This window comes from Podarcis pityusensis (genome assembly GCF_964106645.2).
Source record: "Podarcis pityusensis genome assembly, chromosome: 11".
NCBI classification, from domain to species: Eukaryota; Metazoa; Chordata; class Lepidosauria; order Squamata; family Lacertidae; genus Podarcis; species Podarcis pityusensis.
In genome coordinates, this window is record NC_138036.1 from 18,848,893 (window position 1) to 18,867,489 (window position 18,597).

Genomic DNA, 18,597 nt, shown 5'->3' on the forward strand with positions numbered 1-18,597 from the left:
TAGAAAGTTTGTACGAGTTTAAACTTGTTTTAGTCTTTCCTGTTGTAGTTTTAGCTTTCTGTATGTTTTAAATTGTGGTTGCAAATCTTTTAGCGATAATTGTTTTATTTTTATTTTTGTAAATTGCTTTGAGGTATTTTCTACAATCCAGCAGTATATAAATTTTATGAAATAAATAAAACAAATAATACTTTTTGGAGTAGTGGTGGTGGTTCTGAGCATCATCAGTTTTTCTTCTGTGAATTGGTTATTTTGTGGTGGGCACAACAGTTTATTATTTCCAGATGTGTCCTCTCACCCAGAAAAGTTGGTGACCTCAGGCCTTGAGGTTCAGAATCCATGAGGTAGAAATAGATAGATAGATAGATAGATGATACAGATAGATAGATGATAGATGATAGTTGATAGATGTTAGATGATAGATAGATAGATAGATAGATAGATAGATAGATAGATAGATGATAGATGATAGATAGATAGAGATGATAGATGATAGATAGATAGATAGATGATAGATAGATAGATAGATGATAGATAGATAGATAGATAGATAGATAGATAGATAGATAGATGATAGATAGATAGATGATAGATAGATGATAGATAGATAGACACCATCAATTGTATCCCACAGAGAGATGTATAAATGCAGAAAATACCATTTTCACACTGGAACTTGTTCCCACAATTGACTTCCTCTATCCTGCATAACTTTGTGGGGAAGCATCTCCGGAAATCTGTCATCTGCTCAGTACAGGGTTGACCTCCAAACTGAGATGGCTGTACCAGAGACCTGACACGAAACTGAAACAGATGGAAATACAAGGGTGGAATCTTCCCACCTATGTCCATTTGACTCACAATCAACTGCATATACGTGCAGGGCTGACTCGTGCCAGAGCACTGGGAAAACGGGACACCTCGGGATCCAATCAGAAACCAGGATTGGCTTCTGTAATTCTGGGACATCTCACTTCAATCAGGATTGTTGAGTGGTATGGTATAAGATCCTCCGGGCTTGGCTCAGCGGGTTGGATCTCGGCTGAGCCGGGAAGGGGAAGTCACAACTGTGTAGCCAATGCCGGCTCAAGACATTTTGCTGCCAGAGCCGAAGGGCAAGATGGGGGTCTTTCCCAAGGCAGAAACAGAAGCCAGTGGAATGACATTTGAACCCTACTTTAGTACTGGTGTCTTCCACTGTACTTGAGGGCAGCAGGCTAGCACATAGCTGTCAATCGTCCCTTAATTGCCTGGAAACTCCCTTATCCCAGCGCCGTGTCCCGCTGCTGTCCCTTATTGATGATGTCTCTTAAATTTCCCGGGTTTCAAAGGAAGCAGCTCCTCTCCCTCCCTCCCTGCCAGCCAGGGAGGAGGGAGGCTCCAACTGGGTTGCTTGGCTGCATTGCTCACCCAATAAGGAGTCTAAGAATGACTGGGGGGGTGGAGCTTGCACGCCTTGTGCTGATCAAATCGGCCACGTTGCCTGGGGACTCGCCTTTGCTCAGTGCTTCCCAGCAGAGAGGTGATGGTGGTTTTCCTTGCTGCATCCCCTTTGCTGGGTTGCTGCGCTGTGGGAACCACCGCTTGAGGCTTCGTTTGGCTGCTGGCTGGGCTTTCTGCCTTTGGCTCGGAGGGGCTCAGAAGTTGAACATACCTGTGCTTGGAAAATCCCTGATTTTGGCTGCTGATCCCTTATTTTCGAGGCTGCTGGTCCCTTATTTTCAAATCTGTAAGTTGACAGCTATGGGCTAGCATAGGGGTTATAGGGCAGGCCACATGGTACTCACAGCTTTGGCCACTCCCCGCACCTCAGTGTCTGCCGCCTGAGGCACAAAGGCAGATTACAGAGTTCCCGTTTTTTCATGTGTCCCTGCAGTCAAATTGCTTACTTGCTTTTTAACACATGGGTCACACTCTGACCAGGAGCCCCAGTCACTGATCTGGCAGTTGATGGGGCAGACTTGCTGGTTGCAGGCCCGAGTCTCTCTCCACGTGCACAATCTGTCGCAAGAATTCTTATAATAGTAGGCATCGTAGCTGCTTTCCCTGCAAGATGAAGGTGCTGCAAATCAGTGCTGATTCTAAATGGCCCTAAACGGCCTTGGTCCTGTATACCTGAAGGAGCCCATCGTTCAGCCCGGACACTGAGATCTAGCACCGAGGGCCTTCTGGCGGTTCCCTCATTGTGAGAACTGAGGTTACAGGGAACCAGACAGAGGGCCTTCTCAGTAGTGGCCCCCACTCTGTGGAACACCTTCCCTTCAGATGCGAAGGAAATAAGCAGCTATCCTATCTTTAAAAGACATCTGAAGGCAGCCCTGTTCAAGGAAGTTTTAATGCTGTACTGTTTTTAACATTTGATTGGGAGCTGCCCAGAGTGGCTGGGGAAACTCAGCCAGATGGGCGGGGTATAAATAATAAATTATTATTATTATTATTATTATTATTATTATTATTATTATGTCGGGGAAATGGTGGAGCGGGGTAGGGGAGGGTTTACATACAGTCAGTCCCAACCCTGTCATATTCATTCCAGGCATGGACAGGGCCCTCCCTTGCTGGCAACAAGTATCTTGACCACCCACCCCCTCCAGTCACATGGGGAGTATGAGAAAGGGCCCTATGCAATTCTCCACTTATGTGCATAGGACTCCTCAGCATGAGGCAGGAATCCTGGGCCTGTCAGGATGCCCTTCCCATGGGAGAGTTCTATATATGTCATGGAATCGTAGAATTGCAGAGCTGGAAGGAACTCCAAGGGTCATCTCGTCCAACCCCCAGCGATGCAGGAAACTCAACACATGGTCTCCCATCCAATCTGAAATCTCACCAGACACTGCTTAGCTTTGCAAATGTGCTAGAAGTTTTATTGCTGCACCACGGATCTTTACTGCATGGCACCCATCCCTCCACTGCCCCCTGGAAAGCTCTGTTGGGGAGGGGTGGTCCCAGAGGATTCTTTGTCCAGGACCCTCTTGAATGTGGCCCTTGCCAAAGCGTTGGTTACTGATGGAAGCAACTAATGTAGGAAGCTTTTGCTTCCTTTCCTAACCCTCTCCTTTCTGGTTTGTCAGACAAAGCAAATAATAATTATGAATGGATGACTATATAAATTCAAATTATTGCTGTTAAGAACTTCATGACAGTAAGAGCTGTTCAATAGCGGTACAGACTACCTTGGAAGGTGGTGGACTCCCCTTCACTGGAGGTTTTTAAACAGAGGTTGGATGGCCATCTGTCAGGGATTCTTTAGCTGTGATTCCTGTGTTGCAGGGGGGTTGGACTAGATATGGTAAAGGTAAAGGGATGCAGGTGGTGCTGTGGCCTAAACCACTGAGCCTCTTGGGCTTGCCGATCAGAAGGTCAGCGGTTCGAATCCCCATGACGGGGTGAGCTCCCGTTGCTCTGTCCCAGCTCCTGCCAACCTAGCAGCTCAAAAGCACGCCAGTGCAAGTAGATAAATAGGTACCACTATGGTGGGAAGGTAAACGGCATTTCCATGCACTCTGTTTTCCATCACGGTGTTCCATAGTACCAGAAGCAGTTTAGTCATGCTGGCCACATGACCCAGAAAGCTGTCAGTGGATAAATGCCGGCTCCCTTGGCCTGAAAGTGAGATGAGCGCCGCAACCTTATAGTCGCCTTTGACTGGACTTAACCATCCAGGGGTCCTTTACCTTTTTACTAGATATGGATTCCTTCCAACTCTACAATTCTATGATGATTATTATTTCTATAGCATAATTCTGGAAATTTAGTATGAGTTTGTTATGAATGAAGGTGAGATCTTTTCCCCCTCTGATGTTCTAAAGGTGGGGAGGAGATCTTGTAATTGCTAATACCAACCTTGATCTGGTTTGCGTCCCATGATTACAAGTCTGTGAACAGCTGGACCAGGAGCTCCATGGGTAATGGTCACAGTAGCACCCAAAACTTTTCCTAATTACAAGGCTCAGTAGGATAAGGAATACCAAGCTGGTTCTCTCCATCGCCTGAAAGCGTCCAGTTACAAAGAATATGCAAATAAGTAGTAGTAGTAGTAATGTAAGAATAATTTAATTCACTGTTTTACTTGTAGGAATAGTCAATAAATACACTATCCTATTTCCAAGAACCAATAGTATGTCCTGGATAATATTTTACACACCAGTAAGGACATGGGTGGCGCTGTGGTCTAAACCACAGAGCCTAGGGCTTCCAATCAGAAGGTCAGCGGTTTGAATCCCCGCAACGTGGTGAACTCCTGTTGCTCGGTCCCTGCTCCTGCCAACCTAGCAGTTTGAAAGCACAACAAAGTGCAAGTAGATAAATAGGTAAGGAAGGTAAATGGCGGGAAGGTAAATGGCATTTCCGTGCACTGCTCTGGTTCGCCAGAAGCGGCTTAGTCATGCTGGCCACATGACCCGGAAGCTGTACGCAGGCTCCCTCAGCAAATAAAGCGAGATGAGTGCCGCAACCCCAGAGACATTCGCGACTGGACCTAACAGTCAGGGGTCCCTTTACCTTTAAGGGTCTTCATTGGGCTGTGTTGTTGTAAACCCTGAGCATGCTGACATCTCCACCATGTTTCTTGATGTCTCCAATTCTGTTTGTACTCACTAGTTGCATTTGCAAATAGAGAGAGTGTGGTGTATGGGGTGTTAGGGGAAGGGTAGTACCTCTGTTGGGTTCATGTTTTTCTCCTCTTGGGGTAGTTTGTCCACCTTTGCTCCCCAAGTTACCCTCAGCTCTCTCCTGTGGCTCCTAGAATCTGTCATCATGTTACAGTGGCCACATGCTAGGAACAACTTTGCTTGACCAGCTAAACCAAGTGAGGGTCGCCAATGAGCCTCAAAACCTCAGTGAGTTAGGCACTTCCCCTGCATGCAAAGACGGGCTCTAGCAGATTGAGCGGATGAGACCAATAGTGGGTCCAATGGTCAAGAAGGCAGTTTGTGCACATACTGTAGAGGGAAGTGAGGGGCTAATGGGGCTCATCAACCTGGGAAGGTAACCCATCTAGGAAAACGCTGATCCTAAACCTCTGCTGCCTTGTGGGATATTTTCAGAAGGAAAGGCTAAGAAGTAAACCCTACACAAATCCAGAGTGGAGTTCCTAAAATGGTTGGATGGTACCTTGTAATAATAATAATAATAATAAATTTTATTTATATCCCGCCCTCCCCAGCCGAAGCCGGCCTCAGGGTGGCTAACAAGAAGTATGCCTCCTTCCAGCAATTCCTGGAGCCAAGCAGGTGCCAAACTTCACCCCTAGAGAGGCACTCGCATTGTCGCTTAAAACAGACAGATGCCAACCAAAACCTTAACTAAATGGAATCTCTGTGTCCAGAAGCAACAGAAAGAAGGCCGTTTTCAAGCCCTGCTAGGGGCATTTCTCATAATATACATTTAAAGCATATTCATTCAACATATGTTTAAAGCACATGACTTCCCCCAAAGAATCCTGGGAACTGTAGTTTGTCAAGGGTGCTGGGAACTACAGCTCTATGAGGACGAAACTACAACTCCCACGATTCTTTGGGGGAAGTCAAGAGCATTGAATGTGCTTTAAATGTACACTGTGGAGCAGTTCTAGAGGCATTTGGATGTCCTTTGTTTACAAAAGAGGTTGTTGATCTCAAATCTTCATGTGACCCAACATGGCAATTCATAGATTTGCATATTTCCCTGAATTAATGCACATAAAGCCCGATATGCAAATGAATCAAGCATCTGTCAAAGAAAGAGACTTACCCTGCTTGGCCAAAAACCATGTATGGAAGCCACAAAATGCCAAATCCACTTGGTAAGAGAAAGAGAAGATTTGCAGATTCAGACCCTCGGTCTACTCACAATTAGTATTGAATTCTTTTCTTTTCTTTTAGCTGGCTATCAAAACTAGAAACTGGGTTGGCCTTTCTGATGAGACGTTTATTTGTATTAGTTACGTTTTAACAGAACAGAAACTTTATTCCCCAAATGTATGTCAAGCGGACTCGAGGTTATGGTCAATCAATGCTGAACACAGAATGGCAAGGCAATAGGCAAATACATATTGTACTACAAAATAGCCCCCAAGCCACCTACATTAGACAGGATTCTAACCATCACAATATGCACCAGTGGGGATTGTGTGAAACCAGAATTACATAATAGCCCTAAAACTGCCACTTTCTGAAGCTCTGGACTTCCCAGGGAAGTTCTCTGAAGCTGAGGAAAGCTTGCATCATCCAGACATATCTGGAGTGTGGCCTCCTACACTCTTGGTTGGCTTCTGAAGTCAAATTTACATCTAAGGCTGCATTCACATGGCAGCTCATTCCATTTCCCCACATTCCCTGTCAATTTCCACATTGCATTTGATCTTTCGCACAATGTAAGAGTCACTTCTGAGAATCTAATGGAAGTTTAGTGCTTATTTTCTTGTTAACTGGCTCTGGAAATAATCTGTTTGCAACCTCATTAGCCTAGAAAATTGATAGAGTAAACATGATGGAATTCAGGGTGGTATATACTGGCATGCTGTTCTTTCCTGTCCTTTTCGTGGGTGACGAGAGAAGCAGGCATGTGTGGAAAGGGCAGGGGAGTAGAGGCATTGTCCAAAGGCTTCCGTTGTTGGGCCACACCACGCCCACTGGTGTGAGTGAAATTTAGTGTGACATGCCGGTCAAAAAGCCACGGCATGCAACAGGTTCTGTTGTGTGAAAGGAATATTAGAACATAGGATAGAAGTAGTGGCATTATAAGCAGGAAAACAAATACAACGTTCCTCGCATCTGAGCAGTGCTGGATTTATGTATAAGCTAAACAAGCTATAGCTTTGGGCCCCATTCTCTTGGGGACCCCCAAAAAATTAAAGAAAAAACAACTGGATGTACATTTTCAAAATATACGATAAAAACAAATAAAATAAATCCTACATACAGCAACAGTGTTTTATTTTGTGTAGGCTCCTATTTTGTTATGTGCAAATGGCTATTATGTCCATAAATTACCATATGGTATATATTCAACACAAAAAACAGTGACAATTTGTTGCTGACAAAGGACAACTGGACATATAAAGGGCCCCATTACCTTCAGTAGCTTAGGGCCTCACCAAACCTAAATCCGGCCCTGCATCTGAGGAACAAGGAAGCAGCTGAGGGAAAGCCAACGGCAACCTTGTGAATTTGTAGAGCTGCCTTAGAGCAAGTCATGCTATTGGGCTGTCTAGCCCAGTCTTGCCTGCTTCAGTAAGTGGTGACTCTCCAAGGCCTTTCCCAAGCCTACGTTCTGAGATTCATTCTATTGGAGGTGATGAGCGTCAAACCTGGACATTCGGCATGCAGAATATGTGCTCAACCCGACCACTGATCTTCCAGTGAGGCAAAAACACTCAAAGGGGGTGCAAGGCAGAGCCAATGAGTGGAGTGGCTTGAGGAGAGACAGAAAGGCCCGGAGGGTGACATTTCGCCCTGAGCCTGAGGGTTCTGTCCCCTGGAATAGATTGCCAGCTCATGTCAGCTCTCTCTAGACTCATAGAGGGATACCTTTGCCAACTGGTAGGTCCGGCCCTGACATGCAGCAGTTGAAGCAGCATCCTCCCGGAGGCAGTATGAAGGGGATAGAAGGCAAGAAGGCAAAAACTAGTGTCTGAAGAGTGAAGTAACAGTTTATAAAACTGTAGTAGGGAGGCATCAGTTGTGACCCACTTCTGACAGCAAAATGCCTCAGGTTGACACTGCCCTCTGTCCCTAATTTTACTCAATTCTTACTAGTCAATATTTTTATCTTTATTTTCTATATTTTAGCATTCTGATCATGTTGAGAGGCACTGTCATGGGATTTTCATAAAGCGGCTTCTTGTGAGAGGAAAGGTACTCCACACTAGGACTGTGTGCATCTTATAAGTAGAGAAGCTGGCTTCTTTCAAAGGAAGGACACTGTACGCACGGCCAGAGAAAGTCAGCTAATGGAAAGCAGGATTGGTATGGCCTTGAACCCCCATGCACATTTGGGCTGTGAGAAGAAATAGCCCTCAATTGGAAAGCTCCATCTTTGAAATCCAAGCTGCATGTAGAGGCCCAGAACAAATGCAGCCACGCAAGCTGCGAACCCAGCAGTGACCCCCGAAGGCTCTTAGTCCAAGCAGCGTCCTTCATGCGCTACTTCAAAGTTCATTTTGGAGCATTTCATGGCCCCCAGTGTGCAGAGATTGGCTGTCATCCTTCTGTGCCGAACGTTGAGGCAGAAGAGGTGCTCCTCACTTGGCGGGCACTGGCTAGGGATCAGGCAGAAGCAGGTATTGTGCGTCTCTGCAAGAGAGAAACAGGTTTTTGTTTCACTCAAATGGTACCCAGAGAAGAAGAAGAGGAAGAGTTTGGATTTGATATCCTGCTTTATCACTACCCGAAGGCGTCTCAAAGCGGCTAACATTCTCCTTTCCCTTCTTCCTCCCCCACAAAAAACACTCTGTGAGGTGAGTGGGGCTGAGAGACTTCAGAGAAGTGTGACTGGCCCAAGGTCACCCAGCAGCTGCATGTGGAGTAGCAGAGACGCGAACCCGGTTCCCCAGATTACGAGTCCACCGCTCTTAACCACTATACCACACTGGCATGTTAGAGGCTGGAAATATTATAGAAGCAAGACAGAAATACAGCGTCTGGCTGGAGTCTCTTCCAGCCCAACTTTGAGGTGCTTGGGATTGAACCTGGCACCTTCTGCATGCAAAGCAGATGCTTTGCCACTGAGCTATGACTGTTCCCTAGGAAGTTCACAGCTCCTGACATTAGGAGCTGCCAGGTCAAAAATTAAGAAGTTGTTTTCTTTTCCTGGTCTTCTGGAGATGTGCTCAACTCACCCACTGAGAAACAATGTACTAACTTGTGTTAGCTTATTATACTTCAAAGAAAAGAGTTGATTCTCTTTCACAGGCCAGCCTCATTCTGACCTCTCTCCACACAGCCATTGCCCTTCCCTTTCTTGGCTGAACCGTTCGGTGCAACAGGCCAGCCAAGAAACATTTCGTAACCTTACGGGAAAAGCCATGGTTGTTTCTCCCTCGTTGCACAATAATGCTTGAACAAACAATCCCACGGGGATTTCACTTCTTAGCACAGGCACGCACTCAGAAATATACCAGATCGTTTTCATAAAACAAACTGTACTTTCCCTTCCCAGCTGCTGCTATTTGTACAAGATGGAGCTTTCAACTGTGTGTTGGGAGCTGGAAGGAGATCACAGCTCTCCTGGGACCACCCTGGGATTTCCAAGACGGATAACATTCTTTTCCTCTATTGGCCATTGCTGGCGTTGGCAGTTGGCCGTGTTGGGTGCTTGCTGCAGCTTAGTTGGTATAGTAACCTATAATCTGGGGTGGGGAACCTCCAAGTCTGTGGGCCAGTCCACATTAGCCCACGGAACCATTTCTCCAAACCACACCCACCCACCCATCAACTGACATCACTGGTGACATCATCTGACGGCCGTGAGGGTGGGTTGACTCTATACACCTCTGTTCCTGGGCAGCCAAATGGGCAGAATTTAACCCCTCACTCATTAGCTGATGGACAGGGGGTTAAATCATAGAATCACAGAATTGTAGAGCAGGAAGGGACCATGAAGGTCATTGAGTCCAGCCCCTGCCCAAAGGAGTCCAATCTTTTGCCCAGCTCGAACCCATGAACATGAGATTAAGAGTCTCATAATCTACCATCTGAACTATGCCAGCGCTGCTCAGTTTGGCTGAATTCCATGCCATGGAAACTCCTGCTAAAACCCAGGTTTGGCCCATGGAGCCAAAAAGGTTCTCGCCTCTGTTTTAATCGGTTAATCAACTTAATTGACTAAAGATGCAACTGTAATTGCTGCAAGTGCGATCACAGTGCTGAGCATTAGCCCAGAGCCACTGAAGGACTGAGGAGTCATGCTTACCTAGGCAGCTCTCCCAATCGTAGCATGTGTCGTAGCCGCAAGGTTCTTTCTTTATGCTGTTTGCGGACATTTTGGCCCTTTCCTTGGCCCACCACAAGTCAGTGTCACTGAGGCAAGGGCCAGCATGCAGGAAATGGAGCGAATCCTCTGCAAGGCATTTTTCTGCCAAATACTGACAGCTGGGCTTTGTAAGGGTTTGCTCAGAAGCTGTATCCAGGACACAAACATCTTCAGAGTAGTGTCTGCGAAAGCACAAAGAGAAAGAATTTAGTGGACAGTAGGAGGAGTGAAAGGAGAAGCTAATTCTAGTTTTGTCCCCATATTCCTCAACAAAAAGGAGGAACCTGACAGCTAGAGTCACCTTCTGAATTGGTTGCAAAAAAGAGGGCAGGTTGAGGTTAGTGGGGCAGTGCCCTGTTTGCCCAAATGAAATAGTCTCTGATGGATGGAAGGAAGGAAGGAAGGAAGGAGCAGCCTAGGTTCCATCATCTTTAAAGGGGGACTGTAGAACAGTTGATTGTAAATAACCTGAAGCCTGCTCAGCACATTGGAGAGATTCAAGGAGACAATGAATCTAAAGTCTGGAATGTCCCTAGGCTTATCAGACAGCTTTATGAGACTAACATAAATCTGACATGGAGGCAGATGATGCTTTGTTTGTTCTTCAGAGTGTTGAAAAAGGTACATAAGAAGTATCATTGCTCTCTGTGAGTACAGTAATCTCTCGCCAAACAGGTTTTGTAGTGGGTTTTCTTTTTGGGTGGGGATGCAGCAGGGTAGTGTTTCAAAAACTTATTTGACCAAGGATGACAGTGGAACAAAAGAAATATGTGTGTGCATCAACACCTCTGTCATGCTGCTTAATAGCTATTGTCTGTTTCTTTATTTACATATGTATGGGGAATCCCACAAGCCTTGAAATCTCATTGAAACTTCCCACTCCAGCTAAAGAAGTTTAGAGCTATAGATATTTCAACATGTTACATGTGGGTGGGGAGGGGATGAAGCTTTCCTTACCCACAGTCCTCTGTTGGCGACAGGCACACACACTGGGATCTAGCCTGCTTTTGGCCTGGCCTGCAACTGCCTTGAGCTTGAGTGTGACCATCTGGGGAAAACAACAACCAGCAAATCATGATTTTCAAGGGGCTTGGAAACACAAATCCTACTGCAGATAACATAACATATGAAGTTATTTTATGCTGAGTCAGACCTTTGGTCTATCTAGCTCAATACTGTCTGCACTGACTGGCAACAGCTCTCCAGGGTTTTAGGCAGAGGTGTCTCTCTGGACATGCCAAGGAGTGAACCTGGGACCTTGTGCAGGCAAGGCAGAGCAGCCACGGAGCTGCAGTCCTTTTTAAAAAAAAAAAAGATATTTATTAGATTTTCAGGAAAAAAAGAATTACACAAAAACAAGAAAAGTAAAAACAAAAAACAGAAGTAAAAATACAAGAAAAATACAAAATACAAAGTACAGAATAAAAGAATAAAAAACACTTAAAGAAGAAAAAGAGAAAAATAGATCAATTTTTCTATGCCTTATATTCATATCCTTGTTTCCCTAACCTCCTCATACCTCCCTTTTTTGTATTCCAGTTCAATTAGTTAATTCAGCAATTTCTTTCCCTCTTTATTTTCTCATGATCCTTTAACTTAATATACTATGACTTTAAATTTTCACCTGTTATCAATCCTTTTTTACATACACCTTTATAGCATTACTGCTTAAACCACCTAACTTCATTCTAACATCATTCTAACATTCATTAATTTTGCAATATTTCTGTAGATAGTCTTTAAATTTCTTCCAATCTTCTTCCACCAACTCTTCTCCCTGGTCTCGGATTCTGCCATAACCTGGTAACCTTATATCCGAGGCCCTTAAGTCCCTTCCATGTCCCTTCCGCAGCTCTTCTTCATATTCTCCTTTCACTCGTGGGAACTCCAGCTTGACAATGTTTTTGACCCTTCTCAACAAATCAGCCCCTTTTCCATAGTCCAGACTAAACTCCATGTGGTATTTAAAAACATGTTTCAGAATCCCTTCAAAATTAAGAGCCCCCACAGCCCCAAACATCTCACGGCCCATTGCCAGACTTGAAAAGTCCAAACATCCCTGCATAGGGGGGTCTATCCAACCCCCCATTTCCAAACCAGTCCAAACTTTATCTTTCCAAATCTGGCTTTTTCCAAGTTCATTTGTCAAATCCAAAAGCTCATGTTCCTGCAGGGCCACAGCTCCCTCCATCTCTGGCGCCCAAGATTCAGCAACATCCTCTTCCCTCATCTGTTCTGTCGGGGCACACTCCTGATTTAATTCCTGGGTGGGCTCCATATAGTTTCCCACTGCCTGTTCAAAATTTCTGATCGCATCAGTCATCAAATCCGTCTTCTCATTTAGCTGTTCCAGTAGGGCATTTGTTTTACAGAGAGCACACAACAGAGCTTCTGAATACATTGTCCTACAAGGTCAGAAGTCTATTCCCACGATTGTAATCTGTAACAGCTGCAAGCTCACGGAGCTGCAGTCCTTCACCTGCATAGAGCATTGACAGACGTAGAGACTTGAAAGGATTAAGTTTGAATGTGGTATGAAATGAGAGAAGAAGGCTTTGAAGAGACGCATACGGAGAACTGATATATTAGAAGCAAGAGAGCACAGCGGCAATAAAGCCTAAAGTCACAAGTCAGGACCGGAAAGGAGGACATACTATATCAGAGAGGTGCATAAAAAGTGGTTTTGGTGGGTGTCCATTTCTTTATTTGTTGCATTTTTATTTCTCCCTGCTCCTAGAGAGCTCAAGGCACCATTCTTCTTCTTCTTCTTCTTCTTCTTCTTCTTCTTCTTCTTCTTCTGTCACTCGTAGCCAAGTAAGATTGTCTTCCATAAATATGGTTTTAACAATGAGTCCATAAGTGACTGTGGAGACCAATTCTGGATCCACACGTCCTTCCAAGTGGGGAGATAGGTTTCCAGGTGGGACTTAATCATGGTGAGGTGTTTCCCTTAGCGTGTTTCTCCCTTTCGTCCTGAGTTTGAGCATCTTCAAAGTCCATGACACTTTTGGTAAAGGCTGCTCTCCAAGTGGAGTGCTCACAGGCCATTGTTTTCCAGTTGTCAGTTTTTATACTACTATGTTTTTTAGATTTGCCTTGAAAGCGTCTTTGAGTCTCTTTTGTTGACCACCAGCATTACACTTACCATTTTTAAGTTCAGAATAGAGTAGTTGCTTTGGAAGACGATAATCAGGCATCCACACAACATGACATGACATATGTAGTCATGCACTTTTATCTTCACAACAGCCCTGCAAAGACTGAGAAGCAATGACTGACCCAAAATCAACCAGTGAGCTTCATAGCTACATGTGAATTTGAACCTGCACCTCCCCAGTCCTGGTCTGGCAGACTACTAGCCACTGAACCACATAGAATCAACTTGCTCCCCTTTACCTTTCTCACAGGTGAGCAGGCTCCAAACAGGAGGCTTCCAGGATGGGCCTTTCCCACAAGTGTATTGTCTGTGGCCACTTAGGATATAGGTTGCAGGGCAGCTAAGTTGGATGGTTTCTCCAATGCTGTAGTCACTTTTAAATGGAGAAATGGATACACTAGGAGATGCTGATGGTCTGAGACAAGAGGATGCTATAGCAAAATAAAATAATAAAATAAGCATCTTGTTATAAAAAGCCTGCAGGTTAAACATGCAATTAAAGATCCTCTCATATGTTTAGTTATCCCTTTGCTCCAGATTCAACTAAACAGTTGCACTAGCAGAAGCGAGAGCAACAAGTCCCACTAACACAATGGGGCTTTCCCCCTCCTCCTCCTCCCCATAAATCGGCTTTGCAGGGGTTGGGAGAACCCACAAAAGGTCACACAGTGGGAGGGGGGAATCGTTCTATCTGGCAAGGGTTTTTCTGGCTCTTACGCTGGCAATCGACAGGCCTCTGTGCCCACGTTTGATCTGGTAGGCAGAGAAAGAACTGATACCCCACAAGGTTGTATCCACTCAAACAGACAACTTCAGCTTGTTCGCCAACAGCATAATAGTTCTTTTCATTCTGAAATCAACAAGGAGAATTGGTTTTACTCGCTGAACAAGTTTTTTAAAGTTTTGGAATCACAACTTGGATTGGTAACACAAAAGCTCTTCCACAGAACCTTTCTTCAGGATATCACTAGCTCTTCTATTTATCTGGGTAAATGCCATCCCATTCTTCTACACAAGTACTCCCAGGGAAATTAGTGTATCCAAAAAGTTCTCTACTGTTCCTTTATCTGTGCAACAACCCTGTAAAGTAGGTGAGGCTGAAAGTAAGCCAATGGTTCCAGTGGGCTCCATGACTGAGTGGGAATTCCCAGGAGGATCTCCCAAATCCTAGTCTGACAATCTAATCTCAAAAACATTAATGTTTTATCTCCTCCACATTCCCTCTGATGAATTGAGGGAAATTAAAATGGCAGCTCTCAGCTGCTCATAGAACACTGCTGGTCCTGCCACCAACATGGATGAGAAATTCCAAATTGGTCCAATAAGGCAAGAAGGGGCCCTTCAGAGGCCTCTCAGGCCATCTCTTTGCTGAAGACAGGAGCAAGAGCAAGCTAGGCATTGAGATAAAGGCTTTAACCCATTTAGAGAGAGACAAGTTCCAACACTCACCCTGATGAACCCATGTTCTGGAGGGTCTGGTTTGAGGCATCCAGATTCAGGCTGCTCAACCAAAATATCCCTTTCCTTTTTCTCGTCACCATCGTTGAGACACAAGGCCCCCCTAGAAGAAAAGAACCGCTGAATTCATGCAAGCTTTATTTGCTTACTGCTTACTAGAACCACCCAGGGCTCTTCCATTTTCCTTTCTTAAATATTAATTTAAGTAATTGTCACAAAGACACCAGTCTCCAGTAACCTTAATTCTGAGGAAACCAAAAACAAGGTAGGTGCTTCCTGCCAAAAAAATCCTCTCACTGCTCAGAGATTTGGGTGGACATAAGAATACTATCTTCACTGAGGAGCAATTGCTTTTTAGGGTTCTGGAGCCCTGTCTGGGATCGAATCTGAGTTGTAAAAAGGCATCATTTTCCATTGTCTCTTTATTTGTCACATGCAGCACTGTTTCCGTTCCACTACAGATCATCTTCTGCCAAAGACTACATTATTTGCCTCACTGCCTGCTGTGGTGGACTTATCTGACTTAATTAATTATGTAGATTATGTAACTGACATTGTCATTACATTATTCTACCTTTTGATTTCAACGCAAAGGAGACACAATGCAAATTGTGTGTGTAATAAATGATGTGTTGTTTGTGGAATGAAAGTAGCAACAAAACCGATCATATGCACCAGATTTATTTCTATCCCAGACATGGAACAATTAAGTGAGCATTGGCAGTTTCCACTCCTGGCTCCATTTTCATTGAAATTCTGCAAATAGGGAAACTGCAAAATCCTGGCAAATGGAAATCAATGGATCTACAGCCCTTCCCACAATTAGCCCTTCTAGTTCACTCTTACTTGTCAGCAAATATGGAGAGGTAGCATTCTTCCTCTTGGGCCCGTTCACCTTCACATGGTTTCCCTCCATTTAGTGGTGAAGGATTATCACACTCACGGGTCCTATATCTCTTATGGCCAGCATTACAAGGACCCCATTGAGACCAGCAGTTCCAGTGACCATCCACGGCGACTGAAACAGATGAGAAGAGAAACCCCTAACAAGCCTGGAATAACCACAAGTTTCACTGAAATGTTACACAAAGTGAGAACAACACACGCCTATACCCAGCGCTAATAATAATAATAAATGATAACAATAACAATAACAATTTATTATTTATACCCTGCCCATCTGGCTGGGTTTCCCCAGCCACTCTGGGCGGCTCCCAACAGAATATTAAAAACACGATAAAACGTAAAACATTAAAAACTTCCCTAAACAGGGCTGCCTTCAGATGTCTTCTAAAAATAAGATAGTTGTTTATTTCCTTGACATCTGATGGGAGGGTTTTCCACAGGGTGGGAGCCACTACTGAGAAGGCCCTCTGCCTGGTTTTTTAAAAAATGCAACACCGGTACTTATGTTTTCTTAAAAGTGTCGTGGGTGCCAGCACAAAATGGCTACTATAGACAGCAAAAGAAGAAGAGAAGGTGATGGTACCCTGTACTGGTGAGCACTGTCACACAAAAATTCTTCTTCTAGGTGTTATAGTTGTATCTGCACTTCCCTGCATTTCTGCCATGGTATCAGGACCATGCGAAGCTGAAATGCTGTTATAAGGGTTGTTGCACGTTGTTGTATTTGCTATGACATTGCTGTTTTATTATGTTATTATGAAACTGTTCTTGCGGTGGTTGCCTATGAGGTGCATCCCTTTTCTTTGAGCATGATTCTTTTTGCGTAAAAGCAGCATGCAAATAAAATTATGAAGGACTATACCAGATTTGTAATCAGGTGCTTTCATCTCACAGTTGTCGCCATATGTACCAGCCTGGCACACACAGAGGCATTCGGTTCCGGAGAGCACAGGCCTGCCATTGTTGGGGCAGGGAGCGCATCGGCACGGGTCAAATCGCTCCGCATATTCTGCAAGAGCTTTCCTGAGGTTATGCCGTTTAGTTGCCGCACACGGGAAGTCCTTCACCAGATCCAAAATGGGAGCCAGCTAAATGAAAAGAGCCTTGTGGTAACATCAAGTGCAGTGCATCTTTATCTCAGGAACGGGGGACATGTGGTCTTCAAGATGCTGTTGGAAGCCAACGCTCATCACCAAATGGGCAGTGTTCAGGATGATGGGAGCTATTTGTTTGGTTCATAAAATTTATACAGTGCTCGATTGTTTAAATTCTAACACTAGAGAGCCAGTGTGGTGTAGTGGTTAAGAGCGATAGACTCGTAATCTGGGGAACCGGGTTCGCGTCTCTGCTCCTTCACATGCAGTTACTGGGTGACCTTGGGCTAGTCATACTTTTTTGAAGTCTCTCAGCCCCACTCACCTCACAGAGTGTTTGTTGTCGGGGAGGAAGGGAAAGGAGAATGTTAGCTGCTTTGAGACTCCTTCGGGTAGTGATAAAGCAGGATATCACATCCAAACTCTTAAAAAAGGGGGGGGGGACGACTCAGAGTGTTTTACAAAGAGAATAGTTATGTGGTTGGAGTTCCACAACACCTGAAGAATTGCATCTCTCCTTAGGTGCTTTACAAAGTTAGAAGAACATAGGGAGCTGCCTTAAACCAAGTTGGACTATTCTTTTACCCACTTCAGTAGGTACCCACCAATTGTCTATACCACTGGTCTTCATCTGGTGGGTAGGTGCCTCCTATTGAGTTGTGGGCTGATATAATAATAATAATAATAATAATAATAATAATTTATTATTTATACCCCGCCCATCTGGCTGGGTTTCCCCAGCCACTCTGGGCGGCTTCCAACAAAACACTAAAATACAATAACCTATTAAACATTAAAAGCTTCGCTAAACTGGGCTGCCTTCAGATGTCTTCTAAAAGTTTGGTAGTTATTTTTCTCTTAGACATCTGATGGGAGGGCGTTCCACAGGGCGGGTGCCACTACCGAGAAGGCCCTCTGCCTGGTTCCCTGTAACTTGGCTTCTCGTAGTGAGGGAACCACCAGAAGGCCCTCGGCACTGGACCTCAGTGTCCGGGCAGAACGATGGAGGTGGAGACGCTCCTTCAGGTATACTGGATCCAAGGGGAGCGCCAAGAAGAACTCTACCACCATGCAGATGTCTGGCCTAAGATTAAGAAACAGGTCTCCCAAAAACATGTTTGGGCTAAAAGCAGGTTCGAAAAGGTTGAGGAAACCTAGTCTACACTGCCTGGTTTCAGTCCTGGCTTGAGATGCAAGGGGTTGAAGCTTGGATCTTCTGAATGCAAATCAGATGTTCTACCACTGAGTTACACAGCTCTTCACCTATCTCTTTAACTTTATTTTGTGACCAGAATATCCACAACAAGATTAATAAATGCTTTCCCCATTGTGAACCGAGGACCTATGTTCATCTCTTTGTGGGCTAAAAGGATACACTACTTCATTGCTTCTGCTTTCCTACCTCAAAATCAACAACGATTGGATTGTCTTTGGTCGATTCCAGCCAATTTGTGTACACGGCATGCTCTGGGAAAGATCCTTTCTTTTCCCAGGCCAGTGCTGCAGCGTATTCAGACCTCCCTCCTTTTACTAATGAGATAGACTTTTCAGAGGACTGAAGAAAAGAACCTGGAACAGATTTGAAAGGAGTGGTTTTTGGTTACCAGAACAATGCTTAAATTCACAGCATCTATTCAAAACCGACGCAGACGGTGGTTTGCAGAAAACCACCTGAAAGAATGAATGATATACTGGCCATGACAAACCTCTAGCCCATGGGCATAATTAGGTCTATTAGGTCTCTCTATTTGGTCCATGAAGCCATTTTGACCAAGCCATGCCCGCCTGCTTGTTTCTGTCATCATATATTATGTCAAACGTGAGTCAGCTTAGCTGAAAATGAGGTTTGTTTTGAAGGCAACACTGATGGTTGAGCTACATAGCAAGTGCTGGCATGATTATTGGCACTTGTGACGACACAGGGCTTTGCATGCACCAGCTATCATCTGAACGTTGGCAAATGCCATGCCCTGCCACTTGCAAGCTGGTTGTCGCCGCTTGCAGAGATGCTGTTTTTTTGCCCACACA

General features: G+C 44.7%; 2 protein-coding genes across 3 annotated transcripts in view; both read right to left on the reverse strand.

Annotated features, from left to right (window-relative positions):
* Positions 1-5,853, reverse strand: part of LOC308457999 (complement component C6-like) — a 31,799-nt gene extending 25,946 nt beyond the window's left edge. Inside the window, exons 1-4 of the mRNA XM_080972448.1 lie at positions 5,734-5,853; positions 3,847-3,992; positions 1,890-2,046; positions 660-804 (exon numbers count right to left, since the gene is read on the reverse strand). Coding sequence (XP_080828574.1) covers positions 660-804; positions 1,890-2,046; positions 3,847-3,989 — 445 coding nt within the window. The 5' untranslated portion in view covers positions 3,990-3,992; positions 5,734-5,853. The remainder of the gene's footprint in view (positions 1-659; positions 805-1,889; positions 2,047-3,846; positions 3,993-5,733) is intronic.
* Positions 5,854-5,889: 36 nt separating this feature from the next.
* Positions 5,890-18,597, reverse strand: part of LOC308457991 (complement component C6-like) — a 28,565-nt gene continuing 15,857 nt past the window's right edge. For both annotated transcript variants that reach the window (XM_080972422.1, XM_080972421.1), the window contains exons 11-19: positions 17,972-18,138; positions 16,338-16,563; positions 15,416-15,587; positions 14,561-14,672; positions 13,829-13,961; positions 13,351-13,542; positions 10,912-11,002; positions 9,895-10,136; positions 5,890-8,276 (exon numbers count right to left, since the gene is read on the reverse strand). In XM_080972422.1, the coding sequence (XP_080828548.1) occupies positions 8,101-8,276; positions 9,895-10,136; positions 10,912-11,002; positions 13,351-13,542; positions 13,829-13,961; positions 14,561-14,672; positions 15,416-15,587; positions 16,338-16,563; positions 17,972-18,138 (1,511 nt within the window). In that variant the 3' untranslated portion in view covers positions 5,890-8,100. The remainder of the gene's footprint in view (positions 8,277-9,894; positions 10,137-10,911; positions 11,003-13,350; positions 13,543-13,828; positions 13,962-14,560; positions 14,673-15,415; positions 15,588-16,337; positions 16,564-17,971; positions 18,139-18,597) is intronic.